The sequence below is a fragment of the Danio rerio genome, chromosome 18 (genome assembly GCF_049306965.1).
Source record: "Danio rerio strain Tuebingen ecotype United States chromosome 18, GRCz12tu, whole genome shotgun sequence".
NCBI classification, from domain to species: domain Eukaryota; kingdom Metazoa; phylum Chordata; class Actinopteri; order Cypriniformes; family Danionidae; genus Danio; species Danio rerio.
In genome coordinates this window covers 2,658,979-2,686,091 of record NC_133193.1, presented here as the reverse complement: position 1 = coordinate 2,686,091, position 27,113 = coordinate 2,658,979, and the positions used below count along the sequence as shown (strand labels likewise).

Genomic DNA, 27,113 nt, shown 5'->3' with positions numbered 1-27,113 from the left:
AGTTTCTGAAATACTCAGAGCAGCTCGTCTGGCACCAACAACCATGCCACGTTCAAAGTCTCTTAAATCCCCTTTCTTCCCCATTCTGATGCTCAGTTTGAACTGCAGCAGATCGTCTTGACGAGCAGTTGGACAGGTGTACCTAATAAAGTGGCCGGTGAGTGTTTGAACGGAAGCAAAGCTGTTTCCAAATGAACTTGTGAATGAATTCAGAAGAGATCATTCTCAACTGGAGACACACACACACTGTAAACACAGGACAGGCTCTGCAGGCGTCACTTCAGTATCTTGTATTTGCTAATGAGTGTTTTAGTTTGCAAAAGGGCCTTCCTGCCTCGAGTGTGTGTGTGTGTGTGTGTGTGTCTGTATCTATGTATGCATTGTTTTTGTCTGCTTGTGTGTTCTTGAGTGTTTGTGCAATGTCTCCGCATTTGTTGGTGTGTGTGTGTGTTTGTAGATTTTTAGTGTGTCTGTTTCTGCGTATGTGTGTTTGTTCATGTGTATACATGTTTGCATTTGTGTGTGTGTGTGTGTGTGTGTGTGTGTGTGTGTGTGTGTGTTTGAGTGTTTGAGTGTTTGTGCACTTGTTTGTATGTGTGTGTGCATTTGTTAGTGTGTGTCTGTATCTGTATGCGTGTTCATTCATGTATGCGCATTTGTTTGTTTTTGTCTGTTGAGTGTTTGTGCATGTGTGAGCACATGTGTTAGTGTGTTTGTCTTTGTATGTGTGTGTGCACTTGTGTATGTGCAAGTGTGCATTTTTTTGTCTTTGTGTGTGTTCATGCATGCATGTCCATATATGTATTTTGTGTGTGCTCATGTCTTAGAGTGTGTGTTTGTTTGTGTGTTTGTTTCTCCCTTTGTGTTTGCAAGCATGTGCATGTGTCTATATGATTGTGTGTGTGCGTGTGTGTGTGTGTGCGTGTGTGTGCGTGTGTGTGTGTGTGTGGGTGTGTGTGTGTGTGTGTGTGCGCACGCGCGCTCATGTCTTTATGAATGTGTGTTTGTTTTTCTGTGTGTGTGTTTGTCTTTCTGTGTCTGTCTGTCTGTTTTTTCCTCGCTGTGTGTGCGCGTGCATATCCATATGAGTGTGTGTGTGTTCTGTTTTGTACACTAGTCTGGCAGGGTGACAGCAGGGTATTCCCGTCTCAGGGGTGTGTGTTACCTGACACCATGATTGTCTCCAGAAATACACCCACTGCAGCTCTGAGCCAATCAGCTGCAGGCTTTCTGTCGGCCTGGAGAAGAGCACTGACCCTAGATCAGATTTCTAAATGCTGTGAAGTGATTTGTTTGCATACGGACAGTTAACCGCAGAGAGTTTTACATGGAGGATTCTGTGTTTCCGGTTTCTGATGATGGTGTGTGTGTGTGTGTGTGTGTGTGTGTGTGTGTGTGTGTGTGTGTGTGTTTGTTTGTTTGTTTGTTTGTTTGTTTGTTTGTTTAATCAGTATATTTTTAACCAGACTGAAACTTTTTCTTATTCAGCAATGGATTGAAATGACCATGAATTCTTTTTTTAAAGATTTTTTATTTTTGCCTTTATTAGATCGCACAGTATTGAGACAGGAAGCGAAGTGGGAGAGAGAGAGTAGGGTAGGGAAATGTCCTCGAGCCGGGATTCGAACTCGCGACGCCCTGACGTGCTATTGCACCATATGTCGGCGCGCTAACCACTAGGCTATTGCGCTGACGAAATGACCATGAATGATGCACTAACACTATCTTAAGCCTGGTTTATACATCTGCGTCAAGTGAACGGTGTGACCAACGGCGCATGCAACCCGCGTAGCTGTGCATTTATACTTCTGCGCGCTGTCTCTGTTGCTCTGCATTAACACTTCAGAAATGCTAGTTGGCAGTGGGTGTTAATGCTCCTCTGTGTCGAGTTTCTTTGCGGGTGTTGTTTTTTCTTAACGCTTCCTTAATGTTCAAGTGGCTCAAACTCGCTCATTTTGAGGCAGGAACCAGCGGACGTGCAACAACTCTAACCACGAGGTAAACAAAAACAAAACTTTCCGTCTGGAGCTCCTTCACAGGACTCTACTCTTGTAAACAATCGCTCCATCAGCCTCGCGTGGCTCTCAGTCCTGCCCAGACTCGTCAGCACTACCAAGCCGACCAATCACAGAGCTTGCGCTATGCGTCGTTGCGACTTGTAGTTACATTTTTAAGAAGTGTGTGTCAGCGATGGCCACGGCATAGGGCTATGTGTCAACACGTAGGCTGTGCCGTAGCTACGCGTGCGCTTGACGCAGAAGTATAAATCAGCCTTTAGGCATGGGCTGGTATAAGATTCTGACGGTATGATAACCTTGGATAAGATATCACGGTTTCATGGTATTGAGATTACTGCTCTAAAATATATTCTTTTTAAATGTCTGGGTAAAAAACAAAACTTTTTTTCCCTTTTGGCCACAATATATTTTATTTTAAGAAACATTTATAATAATATATAATATCAGGCTAAATTAATTATTGACTTATGCGATCTTCATTTGTTTAAATTTAAATTTTTTCTGCTGGAAATATTGTTGTTAACAACAAAATAAAAAAAAGTTAATAAAAAATCGCACACTTTCCTTGGGAGCGGTATTGCGGAAAATTTTGACTCTTTTAAAACCTTGACTTATCCAAAACCATGCTATACCTTGAAAACGGTTATCGTCCCATGCCTTGTCAGTACAGTTGCTATTGACATTTTTTATTTTAGTGGTTAAAGGTGCTGTATGCAAGTTTTTTACTCTCCTAAAGAATAAAAGCACCATAATTTAACGATTTTTCAGAAACATGCTAAGAACATTCTTGTTTATCTGAAAAACAATGCTGAAGTCAGATATTTTGCTTTGAAAATGTGTGTTATGTGCTGGACTGGCGGTCTTTGTTTTGGTCATTTTACCCACTCAATGCCACTTTAGCCAATTATATTTCAGCTCCTGGGTTGCCTTGCTGGAAAACAACGTCTTTCATTCATTCATTCATTCAAAAAGGCTCTCAGAGCATGCATCCACGACTGAAATGAGACACAGATTCAGAGTTCCACATGAGGTGGTTAATATTAGCAAATAATATAAGTATTACAAACATAAACATTAGGGGAGCAGGTGACATTGTAACTATGTGTCCTAACAACATGCTAGACATCATTTAATGCAATTAAATGATTACATGTCTAAATCTAATTTATATGCTATTATATTTTTATGTATTTATATTTATATTAATATTAGTATATGTAATAATTTAAGTCAAACGAGTACATTTTAAATGATATAAACATGAACTAATTGTTAAAATAAGCATAATTTAACAAAAAAAATTATCCAATAATTGATTAAATGATTCATTTAATAATTAATACTAAAAAAAATATAATTCACAACAAGTATTAAAGACAGAAGTGTTTATATTAATATGATGTGTTCATGTATGTCCTGGAATATATATTGAGCTCTGAGATGTGGAGCATTGAATAAAGTGTCAGTCGTATCTTGACAGATTAATTAATGAGTCTGTTGATTAATGAGCCTGTCTCCAGATCAGTCTTTAGCAGGTTGATATAGACACTGTTTGCTCTCAGGTGTTTCTGAAGACTGAAACTGGCGCCGCCTTGTTTTTCCTGCATGTCTCCTGTTGCACAAGATGGCATATTTCTGTCTTTACAACCCGGCCTGTGGATATTTTCAGCAGATACCTGTAAAAGAAACCCTTTCTGCTGTGGGTGGGGGACCGAGACCACTCTATATGTGCAGAACAGAGAGCAGAATCCATACTGAAGATTAAAATAAAGCTCTTATTAATTCTTTATAGAAAACTTTGAAACATTTCAACCCTGGAGTGTGGCTGGTTTTTACAAAAAAAGAAAGATTTAGGTTTATAAAAATTATTTTCAAAATGTTTTTTTTAATGTTTACTTATGAATTTATTTAGTATTTTTAGTAATTTTTTGTATTTTATCAAAAATATATTTTTTTATAATTTTAATTCAAATTCAATTTATTTTGTATTCTATTTTTTTACTCTATTTTATTTATTTATTATATTTTTGTTTATTTGTATCTTATTTCTTTGTTTATTCTTTTATTTATTTTGTATTTTAGTTCATTTATTTTGTCTTTTTATTTATTTGTTTGTATTTTATATTTATTTGTATTTTATATTTACCTGTATTTTATTCATTTATTTTTTTGCATTTTTATTTGTATTTTTGTCTATTTGTTTTTAATTTACTTATACTATTATTCATTTACTTCTGTTTATTTATTTGAATTTTTATACATTTATTTGCTGTTTATTTATTTTTTTTGTACTTTTTATTTATATGTTTATTTATTTATTTATTTTGTAATTTAATTATTCATTTATTTGTGTTATATTTATTTGTATTTTATTCATTTAATTCTTTTTGTATTTTTATTTGTTTAATAATTTTTTATTCAATTATTTATTTTGTATTTATTTATTTATTTATTTATTCATGTATATTTTTGTAATGTTTATTATTAATATTTCAGCAGTCAACAATTGTATTATTCATTAAATTAATATATTTGACATTATTAATGTAATATGTATTTTCTATTGTTGTTGTTGTTGTTATTTTTATTATTATTATTATTATTATTATTATCAGCAATAAAATCATACTATTAAATATTATATTTTGTCATCTAATATTATTAATAATTTACTCCATAACTGTAGAAATTAACATTTTGATTAATCCTGAAGCAAATAATTATAAAATATAATTTGTTAAATAGATGCTATTACTCATACGATTAGTGATGAACATTAAATGATAGTACATTGTTATAATCCCCTTAATCCCATTATATATATATATATATATATATATATATATATATATATATATATATATATATATATATATATATATATATATATATATATATATATATATATATATATATATATATATATATATATATATATATAACTGTAAAATTAATCAAATTAATCTAAAAAAATACATTGTAAATTATATAAACATGATTTAGTTGTTGAAGTTGTGTGAAGGTTTATCTTTTAGGGTTGTTCATCAAAAAATATGTATATTTATATATATATTTAATTATATTTAATAACTATAAAAATTATTTTAAATGTTGCATGTTTAAATTGTAATATATTTTGTAGTTTATTTTATATAATAGTATATTATTTAATTATTATTAGTAACAAATAATGCGAATAATATTACACATTATACTTTATTTTGTTATTTTTATTATTAATAATTTTAGTTATTTATTCATTTTTATAACTTTTACTATTAACAACAACATTAATTTTAAGCACAACTTTTAAAATGCATCTGTTAACTATGATTAATAAATTCATGTTAATAAATACATTAACTAATAGAACTTTATTGTAAAGTGTGACCACATTAACTTTAACATAACATTATCTTATCTCATCTTTAAATGCATCATTACAATCTCTGTGAAAGCATAAGCAGGTTTTGTGAGTGCTCGAAGCAGAAAGAGATGTGCCATCTTTATTTGATTATTTTATTTTATGTCGATGAGTGAGCGTGAGTCAGGAAAACTCCCTATTTAGGAAACGGTACGGCAATGCTGCTGCTGTAAATCTGCAGCGTCTAGGAATGTTCTGAACACACACCACTGATGATGACCTTTGTGGGTTTCTGGCCTCATTTGCTTGATGGTTTTGTGTGTTAATAAAACATCAGCAGCAGATGTACATGACTGTTTATAGCCTGATTCATGTGTTTGATGTCTGCTATGTGAGGTAAAGAAGACTGATTCAAGCAAAGCTTTGAAGCAGATGGAAAACTCTCTTTATCACATTCTCAGATAAACTGTTGCTGCAATTGAAGGCACTATATTTTTTCTGTGCAGTATGTTTTAGTTATTTAGTTTTTTGGAAGAAGAACATCAGTGGTAAATATTGCTATACTTGATTTTTGTTTTAATTAATTCTGAGTAATGTTTTGTTTATTATTTTATAATAATAATAATAATAATAATACAAATAATATTGATAATAATTAAATATTTTTAAGGAATTTCAATTGTAAACATTGTTATTTTAATATTTGATTTTAATTGTGAGTATTAATTATTTTAAATTTTTATAACTGATAATAATAATAATAATAATAATAATAATAATATAAAAACATTTTAAATGCTTTTAAAATAACATCAATAGTAAATATTATATTTTAATAGTTTGTGATAATGGTGTGTAATATTTTGTTTATTATTGTTATATTAATAATAATAATAATAATTAAAATATATATTTAAAAGAGCATCAATAATAAACATTTATATTTTGATATTTTAAGTTGAGTATTAGTTTTTATTTTTATAATTATGACAATATAAAACATTTGAAATACTTTTTTAATATCAGTAGTAAATATTATATTTTAATATTTCATATTAATTGCGAGTAATATTTAGTTGATTATCGTTATGTTTATAATAATAATAATAATAATAATTAAATATTTTATATTTTTAAAAACAGCATCAATTGTAAACATTGTTATATTTCATTATTTTATTTTAATTGAGTATGAATTACTTTATTATTTTTTAACTATAATTAAGCTTATAATTATAATAATAATACTAATGTTTTAAATATGTTTAAAATAACTTTAATGGTAATATAGTATCATACATAATATTTTACATTTTTGAGTATTTAGTTTATTGTAGTAGTAATAATAATAATAATAATAGTAATAATAATAATAATAATAAAAATGTAAAACATTTTTACATTTTCTTTAATGAACATCAAAAGTGATTATTATTCTATTTTAATATTTTGTAATGATTAATGTTTACTTCATTATATATATGCATATTTTTATTTTTTTAATACTAAAAACATATTTTTCTGTAAATAATAATTGTGAATAACTAAGAAATAATGACTTAAGTCATGTATAACATGCCTAATAATATTAATAATAATAATTCATTATTTTGTATTTATTATTACTTCTACTATACTTTTTTATGCATTTATTTATTGTTATTGTTAATATCCATCTTGATTACTCTATACATTATTACAATGATTTATGTTGTTATTATTATTGTCTTAAATAATCATCATCATCATAATTCCTGCATTTAAAATCCATATCCATATCTTTGTTAAGTTTATTTATAAACTAATTTCAAGAGGATCATGTGCTTATGATTGACCACGACTGGTCCTGCATTAGCTAATGCATTATTCATCAATCAGATGATGGATCCCTCCCTTCCACTCCTACTCGAAGAATCCCCCTTCCACCCCTACTCCTCCTCCCTTTTCCTTGATAGGTTGGCACAGCGACTCAGTGGTTAGCACTGTTGCCTCACAACAAGAAGGTCACTGGTTCAAGTCCTCACCAGGCCAGTCGACGCTTCTGTGTGGAATTTACATGCTTCCCCGGTTCCCCCCAACAGTCCAAAGATATCCGACATAGGTGAAATGACCAAACCAAATTGGCACTATAGATGAGCTGTTAATCAGCAGTATAGCTCTCCATAGCAATCTCTAAGTTGCCATTAGCCATAAATAAGCAGGGTTCTCGAGACCTACCTGAGCTTAAACTCCCCTCTCGCCCTGCAAATGGGAGGAAGCCCTGGGCTCGAGGATCTTATGAGCTCAGGGCTGTCTCACGGGACAGCATGCTAAGTTCTTAAGTGCTAAGTGCTTCATAATCAATCATAAGTGTGAACTCTTGAAACATTTATAAAATAATAATAAAGTGTTTAATTCTGCAGAGTAACATGCTTTGAATTATTGATTAGTGATTAATGCCATCAGGAAATGTTTTTGGTGTAGAGTGGTTGAATCACTGCTGATAGTGTGATGAGGAAAGTGTTGCTGATGTGTGTGTGTGTTTGTCTCATTCAGGTGCTCGGCCGCTGCTTCCTGACGGTGATGCAGGTTCATTTCCAGTTCCTGTCGCAGGCGCTGCAGAAGGTGCAGCCGGTGGCTCAGTCCTGCTTGGCAGAGGCGCTGGCACAGGTTCAAGAGAGACGCGGGAATGCCCACATGCAGAACCACCTGAGCGAGCTGGAGGAGGCCATCAGATCATGGAGAGGAGCTGCTGAGGTAGCAGAGCTGCACCAAACACACCTATTATACTCCTTCATACAAGGTGGAACACGAGAGTCCCTAGAGTGTGTGTGAGGTTTATCTCAAAATACCACACAGATAATGTTTTATAATTCTCTGAAACTGACCCGTTTAGGCTCGTTTCGGTGACTGTCACTTTAAATTCAAATGAGATTGTGCTCTTTTCAGAAAAGGGTGGAGCTACATATGCCTGTGTGTCAGCATAGTGGCAGATTCAAAAATAAGACTAACGTTATCAGTGTGAAAATGTGAACGTCAGTGTGTCAGAATGTGTCAGTCTATGGAGACTCGATGTTAAACGTGTGTGTGTGTGTGTGTGTGGCTGTGTGTGTGTGTGGCTGTGTGTGTGTGTGGCTGTGTGTGTGTGTGTGTGTGTGTGTGTGTGTGTGTGTGTGTGTGTGTGTGTGTGTGTGTGTGTGTGTGTGTGTGTGTGTGTGTGTGTGTGTGTTTCAGGTGACGGCGTGTCTCAGGGAGAGAGGTAGAGATGGTTGTCTGTCTGGTATTCAGGTACAGCAGCTCTTCTGCTCTCAGAACACCTCCATACCTGAACACCAACTCAAAGAGCTCAACGCCAAGATCGACAACGCTCTGCAGGTCAACACACACACACTATTCAGATGAGCTCTTACTGCTTGAGTATTAATATTATGAAACGATTTATTGATGGATTTATTTTATTCTTGTTTATTTGAAGCACATTGAGTTCTCTTTGTGTATGAAATATGATGTATATTAATTGTGTTTTTTGTGTGTATGATTGTGTTTGTGTGTGGTTGTGTTTGTGGTTTGTGCATTTGTGTGTGTGTGTGTTTTTTTTGTTGTATCTGATTTTGTTTGTGTGCATTTGTGTGTGCGTGTCTGTTTTTGCTTGTTTGTGTGTGTGTGTACTTGTGATTTTGTGTACACATGTTTGTGTGTTTGTCTCCACATGTGTTTGTTTGTTGGTTTGTGTCTGTTATGATGTGCGTTTGTTTGTGTATACGTGCGTGTGTGTGTTGCATGTTTGTGCAGGCGTATAAAGTGGCGCTGGACTCGTTGGGTCACAGTGAATATGCTCTGAAGGCCGGATTTCACCTTAATCCCAAATCAGTGGAAGCAGCTTTGCAGGTATGTTTGCTGTGTGTGGAATTACAGCTTACTGCAGATTAGAGCTTCTTCTGGATGTTCATCATGTGTTCAGCAGACACACACACACTGAGTGCTGCAAACTGAAGCACATTTAACATGGACAGATGAGACCATAAAACAACTAAGCAGACATGGAAACACTGAAATTACATTTACATTTAGTCATTTAGCAGATGCTTTCATCCAAAGCGACTTACAAATGAGGACAAGGAAGCAATTTACACAACTATAAGAACAACAATGAATAAGTGCTGTAGGCGAGTTTCAGGTGTGTAAAGTGTAAGAAGGAAAGCGTTAGTAATGTAAGATTTTTTTTTTGTTTTTAAATACAGTTAGTGGTATATCCAGAGAGGCAATTGCAGATTAGGAAGTCAAGTATAGACTAAATAGTTGAGTTTTTAGTGTTTCTTGAAGACAGCGAGTGACTCTGCTGTTCTGATGCCATTCGGGAGTTCATTCCACGAACTGGGCAGATTTAACGCGAGAGTTCGGGAAAGTGATTTCTTCCCTCATTGGGATGGAACCACGAGGCGACGTTCATTCACAGAACGCACGTTTCTGGAGGGCACATACATCTGCAGAAGTGAGAGCAGATATGAAGGAGCAAAGCCAGAAGTCGCTTTGTAGGCAAACATCAGAGCTTTAAATTTGATGCGAGCAGCAACTGGCAGCCAGTGCTAACGGATGAGCAGCGGACTGACATGTGCTCTTTCAGGTTCATTAAAGACCACTCGAGCTGCTGCGTTCTGAAGCAGGTTTGATGGAGTTAGTTGAAAGCCCGGCTAGTAGAGAGTTACAGTAATTAAAGGTCTGATTGTTTCAACAAGCTCACAGCACCTTTTTTACAGCTTAGAAATGTGTATAAAAGGTCAAATCCTATGCAGTTTGAGGTCTGAGATGTTTAGCATCGCCGCCTAATTAGCTAATATCATCTTTATTTATTTTGTTTATTTGACATGGACATCCCAATTACACTGGACAACTAAATGCATTTGTTTAAGAGTTTAAGGAAACTTGCTACTTCTCAACACCTGTCCACAGGAGGCTTGACAAAATAGAAATATGACAAATACATATACACAGCATTATATTTCTTTACATAAAATTACTGAATGCAAAAGCAAAGGCGACATGATCCATCAAACTAACAGTAGACTATTTGTGCAAACACTGCTGTTTTGTGTTTAACCACTTTTTAAGAGCACTACTAAAAATATTTAGATTACTTTCTGATTTTAGGCTAACTGGTAAATCATTCCACAGTTTGGCTCCCCTTACAGAGAGGATAGCTAGACCAAAGGAGCTCTTACACTTTGGCACTAGACAGTCACCATTAGCAGTTGCCCGTGTAACTCAGGTTTGATGCCGACTGATTAGATCAGAAAACAGCATTGAAACATGATTATTTAAACATTTAAAAACCAATTTAAGATAATTACATTTAATAAAACTATCCAAACTAAAAAGGTTAAGTTTACATAAAACTTCACAGTGATGCCATCGCATATGCTTTCAGTCCATCATTCTAACTGCTTGTCTATATATTGAGTCAATAGGCTTCAATGTTGTTAAAGAGGCTTGTGACCAAGATGTAATGCAACACATCAAGTGAGAGAATATCATCGTGTGCATGTTTGATGTGTTAAAAACCTTCTAATAAAACGAAAACAGTTTAGACTTTGCTTAACTTTCCTACTTATATTTTTAACATTAATGTCTAGAGTTATGCCAAGATACTTAAATTCGTTCACTATTTTAATAACTTTATTTTTAATCTTAAAGTAATAGTTCACCTAAAATTCAACGTATTCACTGAATGGCCTGTTTCCACTGAGTGGTATGATACTGTTCAGTACGGGTCACCTTTATCAGGCGTGTGTCTCCACTGCCCAAGGGTACCAATGATACTCTTGGTGGGCGTGGTGTACAACAGAAAGCTTCAGTCAACATCATTCTCGCTCGAGGAAATGTCACAGTAAAGCCGTACGGGTCGTTCAGATATCATACGAGAAGCACTTCTCACTAAACAGATGCTTTATACACATAATGACTTGTGTATAAATGTTTATTACTAACCTTTCTATGAACAGGATTTGATTAGGACTGCAGATCATTGATGCGAAATAGCCTGTAACGTCTGCAATTATATAAAATAAATAAATGAACATATATGAACACATACAGCCCCTTACAGTCTCTGATATGTTACCGATTACAGAAAAACTACACACAGCAGACATTTAGTCCTTATTTGGGTTCCAAAACCACACGCAATATATAGCCCACAGTCAAAGAAGACCTCTCAAATGTGTCTGTAATCTTCAGCAGCACATGCAGTCTCTGTTAGAGAGTCATTCTGTCATTCTCAGTTCATCATAGTTCAGAAGACGATGATAATAGTTAAACATGGCAGTTTGTTCATCTTTTAGGCTGCTGAAAGAATCATTTGCTCTTTTGTTTATTTGCGCTTCTCTCGCGTTTGTCCGTTTTTAAAGGATTGGATGTCAGAAGCACTTCAATAATCACGTCCACATTATTATCATCAGGGTACCCAAAAAGCAGTACAGTACGGTTCGTTTTTTTGGTATCTTTTGACAGTGGAAACGGCCATAAAAGCAAACTGAACCGTACCACTCAATAGAAACTGGCCATAAGAGTAACATCCTCATGTGGTTTTAAGCCTTTAAGTTTCTTAAAAGACTGAAAACCTGTAACCATTGACTTCCTTAGTAGGCAAAGCAAATACTATGGATGTCAATGGTTACAAGTTTCCAACATTTTTCAAAATGATGATACAGATGAAACAGAAATGATGAAACACATTGGCTTAAATGCATTCAGTCTTATCTTTTGAAAAATATTACACCTATTTGTGCTTTCATTTTGTGTAAAAAAACAAGAGAAATAAAAATAATAGTAAAGTAAAATAAAGCATCTTCTGCATGAACTTGACTACAGCACCTTCTCTTTGTTTTTACCTTCTTGTAAGATTGTTTTGCCTTATGTAAAATGTAAGTAAGTAATGTGTGTATTTATGTAGCACGTTTATTGTGTATGGCCGGACATCCAAAGCACTTCACAATCACGAGTCTCTCCACACCACCACCAGTGTGCAGCATCAGCTTGGATGATGTGATGGCAGCCACAGGACAACAGCACCAGAGCGCTCGCCGTACATTAGATATAGGTGGAGTGGAGAGACGGTGTTAGAGCCGATTCAGTGGATGAGGATGATTAGGATGCCATGATCGGTAAGGGCCAATGAAGGGAATTTGGCCAGGACTCTGGTGCCATGGGGTTTTTAATAACCACAGATAGGGCTGGGCGATTTAGCAAAAAAATAAAATCTAGGTTTTTTATAAAGTTTGACCGATTCACGATTTCGATTTTTAAAAAAAAAAATTTTATTGTGTCACTAGTCTCCTCAAAACATTACAACAACATGACTGAAGTAACATTCTCTTTAAAAGTAACTTAAACCATCTAATTAAGGAACATTGTATTTTTAATGGCCATGTCATACAAAAATCTGTCAAGGTGTAATTAATGTAAAACAAATTCACAAGTTAAATATCGTTGCTGAAGATTTGAATAAGAAATATTTGTGTAAATATTGCAGTTGCAGGAATACAGAGGTATTTTTGCTAGTTTTGCTGAGCCTAGGAAAGATTGGCTGTCAGCTCGGCTTTGACTTTGTCTTCTGATTGAATGTCAGGTTGTAAGGCTGCTGCCTTTTTCTTAAACAGATACAGTGGAAGAAAAGGACTGAACATGGAAACTGTAAAGCCTAATTTAACCCAGTGTGTGAAGTTGTGGACGTATAGCAGGAGCAAATACAAATACCAGATGTGTGTCTGACATAAAATAATATATTTAATCTATTTTTATTTTCCCCCTTTTAAATACCGATCATTTGATGCGCTTTGCTCCACTCTCTGTATTATGCTGCCTGATCTGTCTGGTTTTCAACTAGGTCCGCTAAATGACGTCATGGGGGCGGCTACTTTCATTTTCACTGCTACTGGCCCTCACCTCTGCTCGTGTTCAAACCAAAAGATCGGCGCGGTTTTTCACATGGCAGGCTTTTACGTCCTTCATACATGTTGAGATCGAGTTTATCGACTTGATGAGGGAATGTCTTGACAATCCACACAGACGTGCAACAAGTAAAATCCTACATGACTTCACGCTTTAACAGGCAGTCAAGCAGGTCGTACACCAGAAGCGCCGCGACACGACGCGCACATGACAGTTTAAACTATCACACACCAAACGCGCACATTCACATGATATTTAACATGAAACTAATCAGATTGCGCTCTGTGGGCCAGCTGAAATATAAACTGCTTCGTGAATCGTGGCCGGCTGCGTCAGTGTGTGTATAGAAACCTGTTTAGAATTCTTAAATCCATGGTGTGGTGCTGTGCTGTGGCACTTCTGGTGTGCTTCCTACTTCATACAGAGAGTGAACCCAAGCGCATCGGTGCCATTATAATGTATTAAATATATATATTTTTAAAAATCACGATTTCTCGATTTCATACAAAATTAAATCGTCTTAAAACATAAATTCGAATTAATCGAAAAAATCGGAAAAATCGCCCAGCCCTAACCACAGAGAGTCAAGACCTCAGTTTAGCATCTCATCTGAAAGACGGAAAATGCATAAAACTTTCATTTTTAGCATTAGTTTACAGGCAGACACAGAAATATTTTCACGTAACCATAAATAAGCATGTAGTGGTGGGCTGCTTGGAACAGAGATGGTTTTCTTTACACATGTGGTGTGATTTTTACCAACAGGAAATGTGTCGGTAACTGGTGATCTACAGTACAAATGACAAACCTGACCTCTTCCCAACAAGGAGAGCCAGAAGCAGCCAGAAATGCATGATTATACGCTGTCATAGCTTTGCAATCAACAATTGGCGATATATTGGAAATCAATGGGGCAAAAACAGCCCCCAACATAACCAAAGGGTGGTCAATTCCAGGGTATTGTTGAGCTTTTGAACATTTTTAAAGCATTTTCCCAAAACATGTGTCAAAATAGGATTTGTCAGCAAAAATCATTCCATTTGCTGAAACTCAGAGAAAGCTGAGGCCAAATTAAGACTCAAAATCAGCCCAGATGGATGAAAACCACCCAACAGCCACAAGGGTTCATTCTTATCTCGTTTTGCAGACTGTTACTGATGAACATGACCCTGCTGGTGTGTTTCTTCATGCATTGGTCTTTTGTTTGTGTTGGTCATGTGGTTTGCGTTGTGTGTTTGCAGGGCTGCTGTAGTGACGCTGAAGCCCAGCAGGCCGGACGCTTTCACACCACGTCTCAGCCCATCCAGTGTGAATTACCTACAATCCCTGTGCAGATCGGCTCTCATCTCCTCCGAGGAGTTTCCTTCAATGAAAGCGCATCAGACAACCTCAAGCTTAAAACGGTACTATAGTGGCTGGAGATAAGATCAGGGTTGCCAGGTTTTCACAACAAAAGTAGCTCAACGGCCAATCAAAACTAGCCCAACCCCTAAACTTGCCATGTCAATGTCACTAAATGCTTTATACTGTATTTATTTATTTTTTAAATGACTGTACACTTACCGGCCACTTTATTCGGTACACCTTTGCTAGTACCGGGTTGGACCCCCTTTTGCCTTTAGAACTGCCTTAATCCTTCATGGCGTAGATTCAACAAGGTACTGGAATTATTCCTCAGTGATTTTGCTCCATATTGACATGATAGCATCACACAGTTGCTGCAGATTTGTCGGCTGCACATCCATGATGCCAATCTCCCATTCCACCACATCCCAAAGCTGCTCTATTGGATTGAGTTCTGGTGTCTGTGGAGGCCATTTTAATAACAGTGAACTCATTGTCATGTTTAAGAAACCAGTCTGAGATGATTCACGCTTTATGACATGGTGTGTTATCCTGCTGGAAGTAGCCATCAGAAGATGTGTACACTGTGCTCATAAAGGGATGGACATGGTCAGCAGCAATACTCAGGTAGGCTGTGGCGTTGACATGATGCTCAATTGGTACTAATGAGCCCAAAGAGTGCCAAGAAAATCTCCCCCACACCATTACACCATCACCACCAGCCTGAACCGCTGATACAAGGCAGGATGGATCCATGCTTTCATGTTGTTGATGCTGAATTGTGAGCCGAGCATCTGAATGTGTCAGCAGAAATGGAGACTCATCAGAGCAGCAACGTTTCTCCAATCTTCTATTGTCCAGTTTTGGTGAGTCTGTGTGAATTGTAGCCTCAGTTTCCTGTTCTTAGCTGACAGGAGCGGCACCCGGTGTGGTCTTCTGCTGCTGTAGCCCATCCGCCTCAAGGTTGGCCGTGTTGTGTGTTCAGAGATGCTCTTCTGCAGAGCTCGGTTGTAACGAGTGCTTATTTGAGTTACTGTTGCCTTTCTATCAGCTGGAACCATTCTGGCCATTCTCCTCTGAGTTCTGGCAAAGCATTTGCACCCACAGAACTGCCGCTCACTGGATATTTCCTCTTTTTTTCAAATCATTCTCTGTAAACCCTACAGATGGTTGTGCGTGAAAATCCCAGTAGATCAGCAGTTTCTGAATACTCAGAGCAGCCCGGCTGGCACTAACAACCATGCCACATACAAAGTCACTTAAATCCCCTTTCCTCCCCATTCTGATGCTCAGTTTGAACTGCAGCAGATCGTCTTGACCATGCCTAAATGCATTGAGCTGCTGCCATGTGATTGGCTGATCAGAAATTTGCATCAAAGAGCAGTTGTATGTGTACCTAATAAAGTGGCCAGTGAGTGTATATTGGTAACGGTAAATATTCTGTTTTCATAAATAAAATCATCTTACCTTCACATTGACAGCTGATGAACCAACTACTGCTGGTTGTGGTGGTGTCTGAATGTATTTGACATCACTGTTATAAAACAACAACAACACAGTTTAAATTAAATATAACTTTTAGTTATTATTTACCAACAATCCCACATAGTTCTGCCAACTTAACGATGGATAAAGACTTGTGTATATTTCATTTATTTATTGTTCATTCATTCATTCATTCATTCATTCATTCAGTTTTTATTCATTCATTTATAGTCATTTAATTATTCATTTAATCTTTTAAATTTGTTTTTTTATTTATTAATTGATTCATCCAATCATTTAATCATTTCATTTTTTATTTATTATTCAGTCATTTGTTCATCAATCATTTCAGTCATTTAATCATTATTTCATTCATTTGTTCATTCATTTAATAATTCATTCATTTAATAATTCATTTGTTTTTTCAGTTCATCAAAGAAAGTTTAAAATATTTAATATTGATCATATTCAGAAATATTCTCAATCAGCAAATAATCTTATACTGACTTCTAAAGCATCATGTGACACTGAAGACTGGAGTAATCATGCTGAAATTTCAGCTTTACATCACAAGAATAAATTCACACACATTTCCCATTTCTACTTCTTAATCAGTATTTATATGCAGAAAGCAAACAAATGAATTCAATTGTCCATCTGTGCACATTACATTTTACATCAGAATTCATGTAATCTATTCTCTTCCCAGCATGCCGTGGTGCAGCTGATCAAGGATGCTGTGGATCAGAATGGTGTGTCGGTGCGAGAGGATTTGCCCATCACTGAGGTGCTGAATCAGGTGTGTCCCTCCAGCTGGAGAGGAGCCTGTAAAACAGCCGTTCAGCTGCTGTTCGGACAGGCCGGACTGGTGAGTTTCACACCTTTGACTGCCTGAATAACAGTACTATTCACATGAGGGCATATCTGCAGCTTATTATTCATCCTAGCGGTCTCAGCCAATGAAATTAGACCTTGACTCAAGGACAAATGGCAAATGTCGTTCAAATAAATAGTTCAAATCAACAACCACTCAGATGTAAATGTCTTCGTTTTTTTTTATTACTGATTAATTTGGCTGATGGCTCCAAAACACCCCTAAGTGGCTCAATAGTATTTAGGTCCAGGGACTGTGCAGGCCATAGGAGATGTTATTTATTTATTTATTCATTCATTTATTTGTTAATTAATTAATTTATTTTATTTATTCATGTATTAATTTTTTCATTTGTTTATTTATTAATTCATTTATGTATTTGTTCGTTCACTCATTCATTTATTAATCAATTTATTTATTAATTTATTTGTTTATGTATTCATTTTATTTATTTATCAGTGAATTTATTTATTCATTTGTTCATTTATGCATTTAACCTTTTGTTTATTTATGTATTCACTGAAAAACTGTACAAAAGCACGAGCATCACTCTTAACTGGGAGCTCAACCAAAAAACACAAAAGGTGCAAATTAAATATTCATCAAAGGCGGAAACACCAAAGCTTCAAAAATACAAATTTGATAAATTAAAAGGGCTGACACAAAGCGTTATGTATTAACTCATTCATTTATTAATTTGTTTATTTATTTATTTATTCGTTCATTTATTCTTTATTTATTTATTCATTCATTTTATTTATTCGTTCATTTATTCATGTTATTTTTATTAATTAGTTTATTTATTCATTTATTGTTTTTGTTCATTAATTTATTCATGTATTTATTACTTTGTTCATTCATTTATTTATTCAGTTATTTATTTATTTATTTGTTTATTTATTTTTTCTTTTATTTATTTATTTATTTATTTTTATTTATTCATTAATTTATTCATTAATTTATTTGTTTGTTCATTCACTCACTCACTCATTTATTTATTTATTCCTTTTATTTATTTATATGTTCATTTAATCTTTCATTTATTCATTCATGTATTTGTTCATTTATTCATTTATGTATTCATTTAATCTATTACTTTATTTATTTGTTAATTCATTCATTCATTCAATTATTTGTTTTCATCATTAGTTTATTTATTTATTGAATCGTTTATTTATTTATTCAGTCATTTATTTTTGATTAGGAGCCCTTTAAATTGAGTTTACAACTGTCCGAGGTCTAAATTAAAATTGTAATGCATTAGTAAATGTTCAGCTATGAACTGTGTTATGTTACTCTCTTATTGTCTTCTGTATTTTTATCCCAGCTTTTATTTGTGCATTTCTATTTTCTGTTTGACGATTCATAAGCTTCATTTTATGAATATAACACTTATTAAATACACAACTAAATTATGAAAATTTTAAGTAAACATTTTAAACTGAAAAAGAAGTTTTAGATTTCTCGCATAACCCTGATGTTAATTTATATTTTTATTGATTGTCTCTCATTAATGTTTACACTCCATTAAGGCTGAAAACTCCAAGCTTTTGTCCAGCGACGGCTGCAGGAAAAAAAAGAGTTCTGAATAATCAGAAAGCCGTTTCCATGACGCTGTTTCTGCCCTTGATGTGTGTGTGTGTGGGTTTTGTGTGTGTGTGTGTGTGTGTGTGTGTGTGTGTGTGTGGGGTCAGTGGCCGTGACCTTTGGGTGTGTGTTTTTAGTGGAGAGTCTCCATCATCTGAGTCACATTGAGGATACACCTGCGCTATTAATAACAATAGCCCACTTCCTGTTTGATAGGAAACGCCCTCTCCGTTTTATACGCATTACAGCCTCTTTTCAAGAACTGGGGGAAATACTTCATTTCTGTTTCTTTTCCTGGAAACCGTCCTAATGAAATCTGTTTACCTGCGCATTTGCATGACATATCATAATAATAATAAAGAAATAATGATTGATGATGAGGTGTTTGTGTGTGTGTGTGTACGCAGGTTGTGGTCGACACAGCTCAGATTGAGAATAAGGAAGCTTATGCCCCTCAGATTTGTCTTGAAGGATCCAAGGTTGTGATACAGGTTCCTTCTACATGGTGAGTTACTTTATATGCTCAGATTCTGGAAATTACAGCAGTAGATTGAATTCTAGTGGCGCAGACAGACACTCAGATTCAGAGAATTAGACACAGACAGAATGATAGATACAGAATGATAGATACAGACGGACAGACAGACAGACAGACAGACAGACAGACAGACAGACAGACAGACAGACAGACAGACAGACAGACAGACAGACAATAGATAGACAGACAGACAATAGATAGACAGAATGATAGATAGACAGAACGATAGATACAGACAGAACACCAGATAGAGATAGATAGATAGATAGATAGATAGATAGATAGATAGATAGATAGATAGATAGATAGATAGATAGATAGATAGATAGATAGATAGATAGATAGACAAACAGAAAATGACAGATAGAGAGAACAATAGACAGATAGTTTGACATAGAATGATAGAGACAGACAGACGGACATATATAGAACGATAGCTAGACAGATAATAGATCGACAGATAGACAGAACGATTGACAGACAGAATGATAGATAGACAGACAGACCTAAAGAAAGAAAGAAAGAACACAAAGTAATGTGATGTGATGTGATGTGATGTGGTGCAGGTGTCTGAAGGAGGATCCGGCCACCATGTCTCTGCTGCAGCGCAGTCTGGATCCGGAGAAGACTCTGGGTCTGGTGGATGTGCTTTACACAGCTGTGTTTGACCTGCAGCGCTGGAAAGAGCGCAAGTCAGTGTCAGCGTTATTACTGATCAAACACATTCACTACAGCTCAGCCAGTGCTCAGCAGACACACACTTCTCCAGAAATCTAGGAAAGGGGTTAATCTGAAAATACTGATATATGTGATGAATGTGTTATATAGACGCAAGCAACATTTCTCATTTTTATACAAGTTTAATTACTAAAATACGAATAAATCAATATGAAAAATAATACTAACACAAATGGAAGAACAACTATACAATAAAATACATGTTTTAATAGATTTTTTAATAGATTTTTTTAATAAATTTATATATGCATATATATGATTTTAAATATAATCTAGATGCTTTTAAAATGTATATTTAAATATTACATAAATTTTGTATTTTTGTAGCTTGAAAATGACAAATTTAATTTATGCACAAATTAGTTTTAATGTGTTATACTGTACATGAATACTTAAAGTCTTTTAGGTTACATTTTTTCAGTACATTCTTTATTTGAGATTTTCAGTGTTCAAATTCAGTCTGTTTATTGATTTTTTAATGAATATTTAAAGTCTATAAAATGTCTTTTAATAATGTTTTTAGTTATTATATTTATTTTATAGTTTTATAAATATTATATTTATTATATAGTTTTTGTCATTTTAATCATTTTTACTTTTTTAACAAAAAAACAAAACCACATAATTGAAAATAAAACATGACATGTTTTAAAACCATGATAGTGTCAGTGATCAAATATTTTTGTTTTTGTTTTTTTTATATGTAAAATAAACTGTATTTAAAAAAAGACTGAAAATAAAATTAAACCATGACATGAATAAAAACTTATAGTATGATCAGTTATTTATGTTTTTGTAAATGTAATATTTTCATCTATGTAAAACAAACTTAAAGAATAACAAAATAAATAAACAACTGAGATGAAAATAAAATCATGACATTAAAAAAAAGAGAACAACTGAAATAAAAACAATGAAAGCCCCATAGAGGATTCTAGCATATCCACAATTATCTGTTGGTGGTTTTTGTGTGCAGGGAACAGACTCTTCCCACCATCCAGATCCAGCTCCAGCGGGACACATCTGATTATGGCAGCCCCGTGGATCTTCCTCCCGGAAACAGCACCAAATCCTCCGGCGGCCTCCCGAAAACCATCTCCAAACTCACCTCTCGCTTCACCAAGAAAGCTAACTCTTCTAACTCCAGTGCGGGGGGCAGTTTCTCCATCCCCAGCACCCCGTCCCGCAGCAGCAGCAGTGGAGGAGGGTCAGATGATAAAGCAGGACGTCTGCACAGCCTCCTGCAGATGAGCAGCATGAACACCGCAGATCCGCAGATTTCTAACGGTGCCGCCTCTGATGAGCAGGGCATGAATCTGCCCACCGATCAGGAGATGCAGGACGTCATCGACTTCCTCTCGGGATTCAACATGGGCAAATCCCAGCAGGCGTCTCCGCTGGTCAAGAGACGAAACTCTGTGGCGTCTACAAACGCAGCCGATCTGAAACCGCCGCCATCCTCACAGGTAAGCTTATGACGGTGGCAGATGTCCTTGTTGCAATGGTTGTTTTAGTAAACAAAAACTAAGTACTTAAATACACAACAAGATTCCAGCGACAAGCATAGAAAGATGGATAGAAAAAGGAAGAGATGGATGGATGGATAGATGGATAGGATGAACTAATGGATGAATAGGATGGACTAATAGATGAATGGATGGATGGGATGGACGGATAAAAAAATTGATGGATTGATGTACAGAGAGGATGGATGGATGAATGGGTTAAATCAATGGGTGGATGGATGGCTGGGTTGATATATGGATAGATGACATAAATGGATGGATTAATAAGATGGATGGATTGATAAGATAAATGGATGGAGAGGTTAGAAGGATGGATGAGGATACATGCATGGATGGATGGATGTAAAGATAGGATGGATGTACAGATGGATGGATGGATGGGATAGATGGATGGATAAATGGGATAAATCCATGGGTGGATGGATGGATGGATGGATTGATAAATGGATAGATGAGATAAATGGATAAGATGGATGAATTGATAGAATAAATGGATGGGGATGCATGGATGGATGGATGTACAGATAGGATGGATGAATAAATGGGATAAATCAATGGGTGGATTGATGGATGGATGGATTGATAAATGGATAGATGAGATAAGATGGATGGATTGAGGATAAATGGATGGAAAGGATAGAAGGATGGATAGGATAGCTGGATGGATGGGATGGATGATGGATGGATAGGATAAACCGATGGGGGGATGGATGAATAGATTGATAGATAAATTGATAGACGAGATAAATGGATGGATGGATGAGATGCATGGAATAATAGGATAAATAGATGGAGAGGATAGAAGGATGGATGGATGGGATAGATGGAGGAATGGATGCATGCATGGATGGATAAGATAAACCGATGAGTGGATGGATGGATTGATTGCTAGATGGATAGATGAGATAAATTAATGAATGGATTGATAGAATAAATGGATGTATAAGGATGGATAGAATGGATGGATGGATGCATGGATGGATAGGATGAACCGATGGATGGGTGGATGCATGGATAGATGAGATGGATGGATGGGATAAACCGATGGCTGGGTGGATGGATGGATGGATGGATAGATGAGATGGATGGATGGATGGATGGGATAAACCGATGGCTGGGTGGATGGATGGATTGATTGATAGATGGATAGATGAGATAAATTGATGGATGGATGGATAGGATGGATGCATGTATTGTTGGATAGGATAAATAGATGGATGGAAGGAAGGATAGATGGATGGATGGATGGATAAATGCATGTACAGATAGGATAGATGGATTAATAGATAGATGGAGGAATGGATGGATCATATGGATAGGATAGATAGATGATGGATTGGATAGATAGATGGATCAATATGAAAGAGATGGATGGATGGACGCATGGATAGATATGAAAGATACATAGAGCGATGGACAAACGGATAGATAGATAGATAGATAGATAGATAGATAGATAGATAGATAGATAGATAGATAGATAGATAGATAGATAGATAGATAGATAGATAGAAAAAAGTATGCAGTAATTACAATAAATAGTAATAATGATGATGATAATAAAAGGAAAAACATCTGGAAAGGTATGTTAACATGCTCATGATCTCAGTATTGTTCATGATCACGATATATTGAATGATTGAATATAAGCATGTGTCTACTTGCAGGCCCATAATGCTGTGCAGACACTGACTCAAACCCTACAGCAAACCCAACAACAGCAACAACAACAACAACAGCAGCAGCAACAACAGCAGCAGCAGCTTCCTTCAACACCAAAACAGCAGCCACCGCAGCCAAACTCTCAGTCTCTGCCATTTTACCAGCATCTCCTGCAGCCCATTGGTCAATCTCAGCAACAGCCGGCACCGGTGTCCCCCCAGCAGCCTCCGCCGCAATCCAGAGCTGCCCCCAGTAAGTGGCCCCAGGGCCCAATGGCAGGCATGTCTCCGATCGGACCCCTGCCGCAGTGGCCGGCGCCAGGTCTGCCGGACCTGAGCTCTGACCTGTACAGTCTGGGGCTGGTCAGCTCCTATATGGACAGCATGATGTCGGAGATGCTGGGACACAAGCCTCCGCAGGGGCCGCGCAACAACACCTGGCCTAACCGAGAGCAGAGCGAGCAGAGCTTGTTTGGGGTGCTGGGAGACTCCATGCCCTTTGACCCCGCAGGTGAGCACATGCTTACATTCACTTATTGATCTCTCTGTGTGTATATGTACAGTGCCTATAGAAAATCCTCATCCTACTCTGAAATAATGACTCTATTTATCATAAAGCCTGAAATCAAATCACAATCCAAATCACTTGGAAATGTTTTTCCAGCCTCTTCACCTAACCTGAGCCTTTCTACAACTTTACCCGAAGGTTCCTCTTTATTTCTGTAGCACTTTTACAATGTAGATTTTGGCAAAGCAGCTTAACTTAGAAGATGGTAGTAAACTGAAACCGTGTCAGTCTAGTTTTCAGAGTAGTCGAGTTTAGTCGAGTTCACTGCTGAAAGTCCAAACACTGGAGAGCAAATCCATCGATGCGCTGCTCCACAAGACCCAACTCAGGCAAGCCAGTGGCGACAGCGGCGAGGAACAAACTTCACCATTTTAATAAAAGTGAAGGAAAAAACCTAGAGAAGAAAGCAGCCTCTGTTGGGCACGACCATTTCTGCTCTGGCCAAACTAGACACCCGAGGCTGGAGAACGCTGGACGTCCGTCGTGGAGAAGCTGCAGTTGTGAGTAGGTCACCGGCTGGTGTACAGGCTGGCTCTTCAGGATCAAGGCGAAGACTAATTCGCCACTGGGGTCTTACAGGAATCAGTCTCATGCTCTCCGCTCCTCCATGACCACCACAGCATCAGCTCAGGATACGGCCTGGTCCAGGGTTATAGAGATCTCGGGATAATGAAAAACAGACTAACATAAGCGCAGATGTAGTTCAAATTATAATGTGTTTAGGGAAGTGTTTCCCACTCTGGTTGCCCTAAATAATGCAGACTAACAATCCTTTCGAGGATTTCAAAGGCATTTGTGTTTTATGCGTATGCTAATGCAGAGATGTGTCTTTAATCGAGTTATAAATTGACAGAGTGTCTGCCTCGCGAACTGTGCTAGGAAGGCTGTTCCAGACTTTAGCTGCCTGATATTGAAAGCTAGGTGTAATGCAAATAAAGGTATAGATTTTCACAAGGGATGATGATTTTCTATAGGCACTTGAATATAATTTTGCACATGCACACATAGACGTGTACACATATATGTTATGTATACATATGTTTATATATATATATATATATATATATATAGTTTCCAAGTGGTGTTTGTTTAATTTTTCCACAGTATTTCCTATTATATTATTTCTTCTGTAGAAAAACACATTTCTTTTAGTTTGGCTGGAATAAAATGAAATATAAAACGTTGACAACTTATTAGCGAAATATATTTTATTTATATATTTGCAATTTAAAACAATGTTATTTCATATTTTAGCATTTTAAATAACTATATATAATTTATTGTGGCGACCGCTGATAAATCAGGGACTAAACCAAAGGAAAATTAATGATGGAATGAGTATATAATTTATTACCTTTTATTTAAACATCTATTTTAATGTAGTGTATCATATATACTACAAATATTTTAAACATGCATTACATAAATATATAGGTACGTGTATTTTAAAATTAATTAATTATATATAATTAAAATAATTCTGTATTATTTTATTAATTATTATTATATATAAAACACTTATTAAACAAATGACAACTGTTTAAGTCAGTATTATTAGCCATATAAAATGTAAAATTGTGTGTGTGTGTGTCTGTGTGTAATATAATATTATTATATTACTATATATTATATATTTTATTGTATATTATTATATTTATTATATATTATTATATTTTAATACTTATATTTTATTTACAAATGTAATTTAATGTAGTATGTTGTCATTTATATATTAATATATATTATATTATTTTATTCATTTTTAATATATAAATATATTGTTTTGATGTATTTTAATGTGTGTGTATATATCGCCACACACACACACACCATTATGGATTATATATTTATATTTGTTTAATCACTCTTCTAAATTGCAATCATTTTATTTGTCATTAGTTGCATTTGTCATTACAATACACTGATAGCACTTGAGTAAAGTATGCCCTGGTGTTAGAGCTGTGAGAGTGTAAGTACTGTGCTGTACAGCAGGTTTCTTTAGGTCAGTGCTGGTATCCGTGCGTGTGTGTGTGTGTGTGTGTGTGTGTGTGTGTGTGTGTGTGTGTGTGTGTGTGTGTGTGTGTGTGTGTGTGTGTGTGTTGCTCTCTATTATGTGTTTCTGCTGTGCTGGACACTTTAAACAAAGAGCAGGACACAGCGACACATCATCTCTCTCTGTCGCTCTCGCTCTCTGACTATTTATCAAGATAAACTTATTTTTATAGGGTTTATAAAAGCAAGATTAAGGCATGATTTCACATTTTTACTTCTCGTTGGAGGAAGTAGGCAAGTTTGAAGGCATTTGCTGTTTAAAACGTTTTGTGTTGGGTTGAAAATGATGCATTGTTTTGGCTGAGAACATTTCATGATCTGGAAGTTAGTTTTGTCTCAATGAGACATGCATTGTTTCTAAAAGTTTGTATTAAATAAAGGTGCTTATTGATAAAATCAAGGGTGTTGATTTTGATTTTAAATTGTATAAAACCATGGAAGATCTATTAACTTTTAAAATGGTGTCGTGGATGGGTTTTGTGCAATTTTTGATGGAAATGTAGTGTTTTCTTTCTAATGGTTTTCTAATAGATTCATGTATGTGTAGTTATGAAATGAATTGTTTTCAGAATTCTCTCTCTGTTTCTGTCTGTCAGTGGGCTCGGATCCAGAGTTTGCGCGGTATGTAGCAGGGGTCAATCAGGCCATGCAGCAGAAACGGCAGGCTCAACATGTTCGGCGGCCCAGCAACAGTCGCAGTAACTGGCCTCATCCAGACGAGCAGCACCGGGGCTGGACTCACCCCGAATACTACAGTGAAGGGTGAGCGCCATCGCAACTAACACACACTGAGGCTGCACCAGATTGGAAAAATCTCACATTGCAATGTTTTCTTTTACTGTACAGTTGACGTCTGAATTATTAGCCCTCCTGTTTATTTTTCCCCAATTTCCATTTAAGGGAAAGAATTAAAGATAATAGTTTTAACAACTCATTTCTAATAACTGATTTCTTTTCTCTTTGTCATGATGACGGCACATCATAATTGACTAGATATTCTTCCAAGATACCAGTATTCAGCTTAAAGTGACATTTGAAGGCTCAACTAGGGTCATTAGGCAAGTCATTGTATAACAGTGGTTTGTTCTGTAGACCAGCGGTCTGCAACCCCTGGGCCAATACCAGTCAGTGGATTAATTAGTACCGGGCTGCACAAAAAATCATTAATTTTATCCGTTTTATTTATTATATATAGTCTAAACAATCTTTTATTTTGAAAAATGTATTCTCTTGGTTACATCTTGGTCACTTAAGCGCACACATTTAACCCACAATCTAGCAAAATAAGCAAGAAACAGACCTCTATGTAAAGTTTCTTTGCTAAGTGGAAATTGCTCACTGAAGGACCTATGAATAGATCCGCAGCTCATTTGTCAACAAATCAGGACGGGGGCCGTTTACATGTCGTGTCTTTTCCATGTACAAATTTGTT

At 35.7% G+C, this 27,113-nt stretch overlaps 1 protein-coding gene across 1 annotated transcript in view; it reads left to right on the top strand.

Annotated features, from left to right (window-relative positions):
• The window catches only part of si:ch211-79l17.1, a 68,843-nt gene that overhangs the window by 31,669 nt on the left and 10,061 nt on the right, over nucleotides 1-27,113 (top strand). Inside the window, 10 exon segments of the mRNA NM_001423511.1 lie at nucleotides 7,918-8,118; nucleotides 8,596-8,736; nucleotides 9,154-9,249; nucleotides 14,550-14,711; nucleotides 16,847-17,005; nucleotides 19,006-19,103; nucleotides 19,703-19,828; nucleotides 20,851-21,340; nucleotides 23,068-23,572; nucleotides 26,278-26,443. Of these exon segments, the coding sequence (NP_001410440.1) occupies nucleotides 7,918-8,118; nucleotides 8,596-8,736; nucleotides 9,154-9,249; nucleotides 14,550-14,711; nucleotides 16,847-17,005; nucleotides 19,006-19,103; nucleotides 19,703-19,828; nucleotides 20,851-21,340; nucleotides 23,068-23,572; nucleotides 26,278-26,443 (2,144 nt within the window).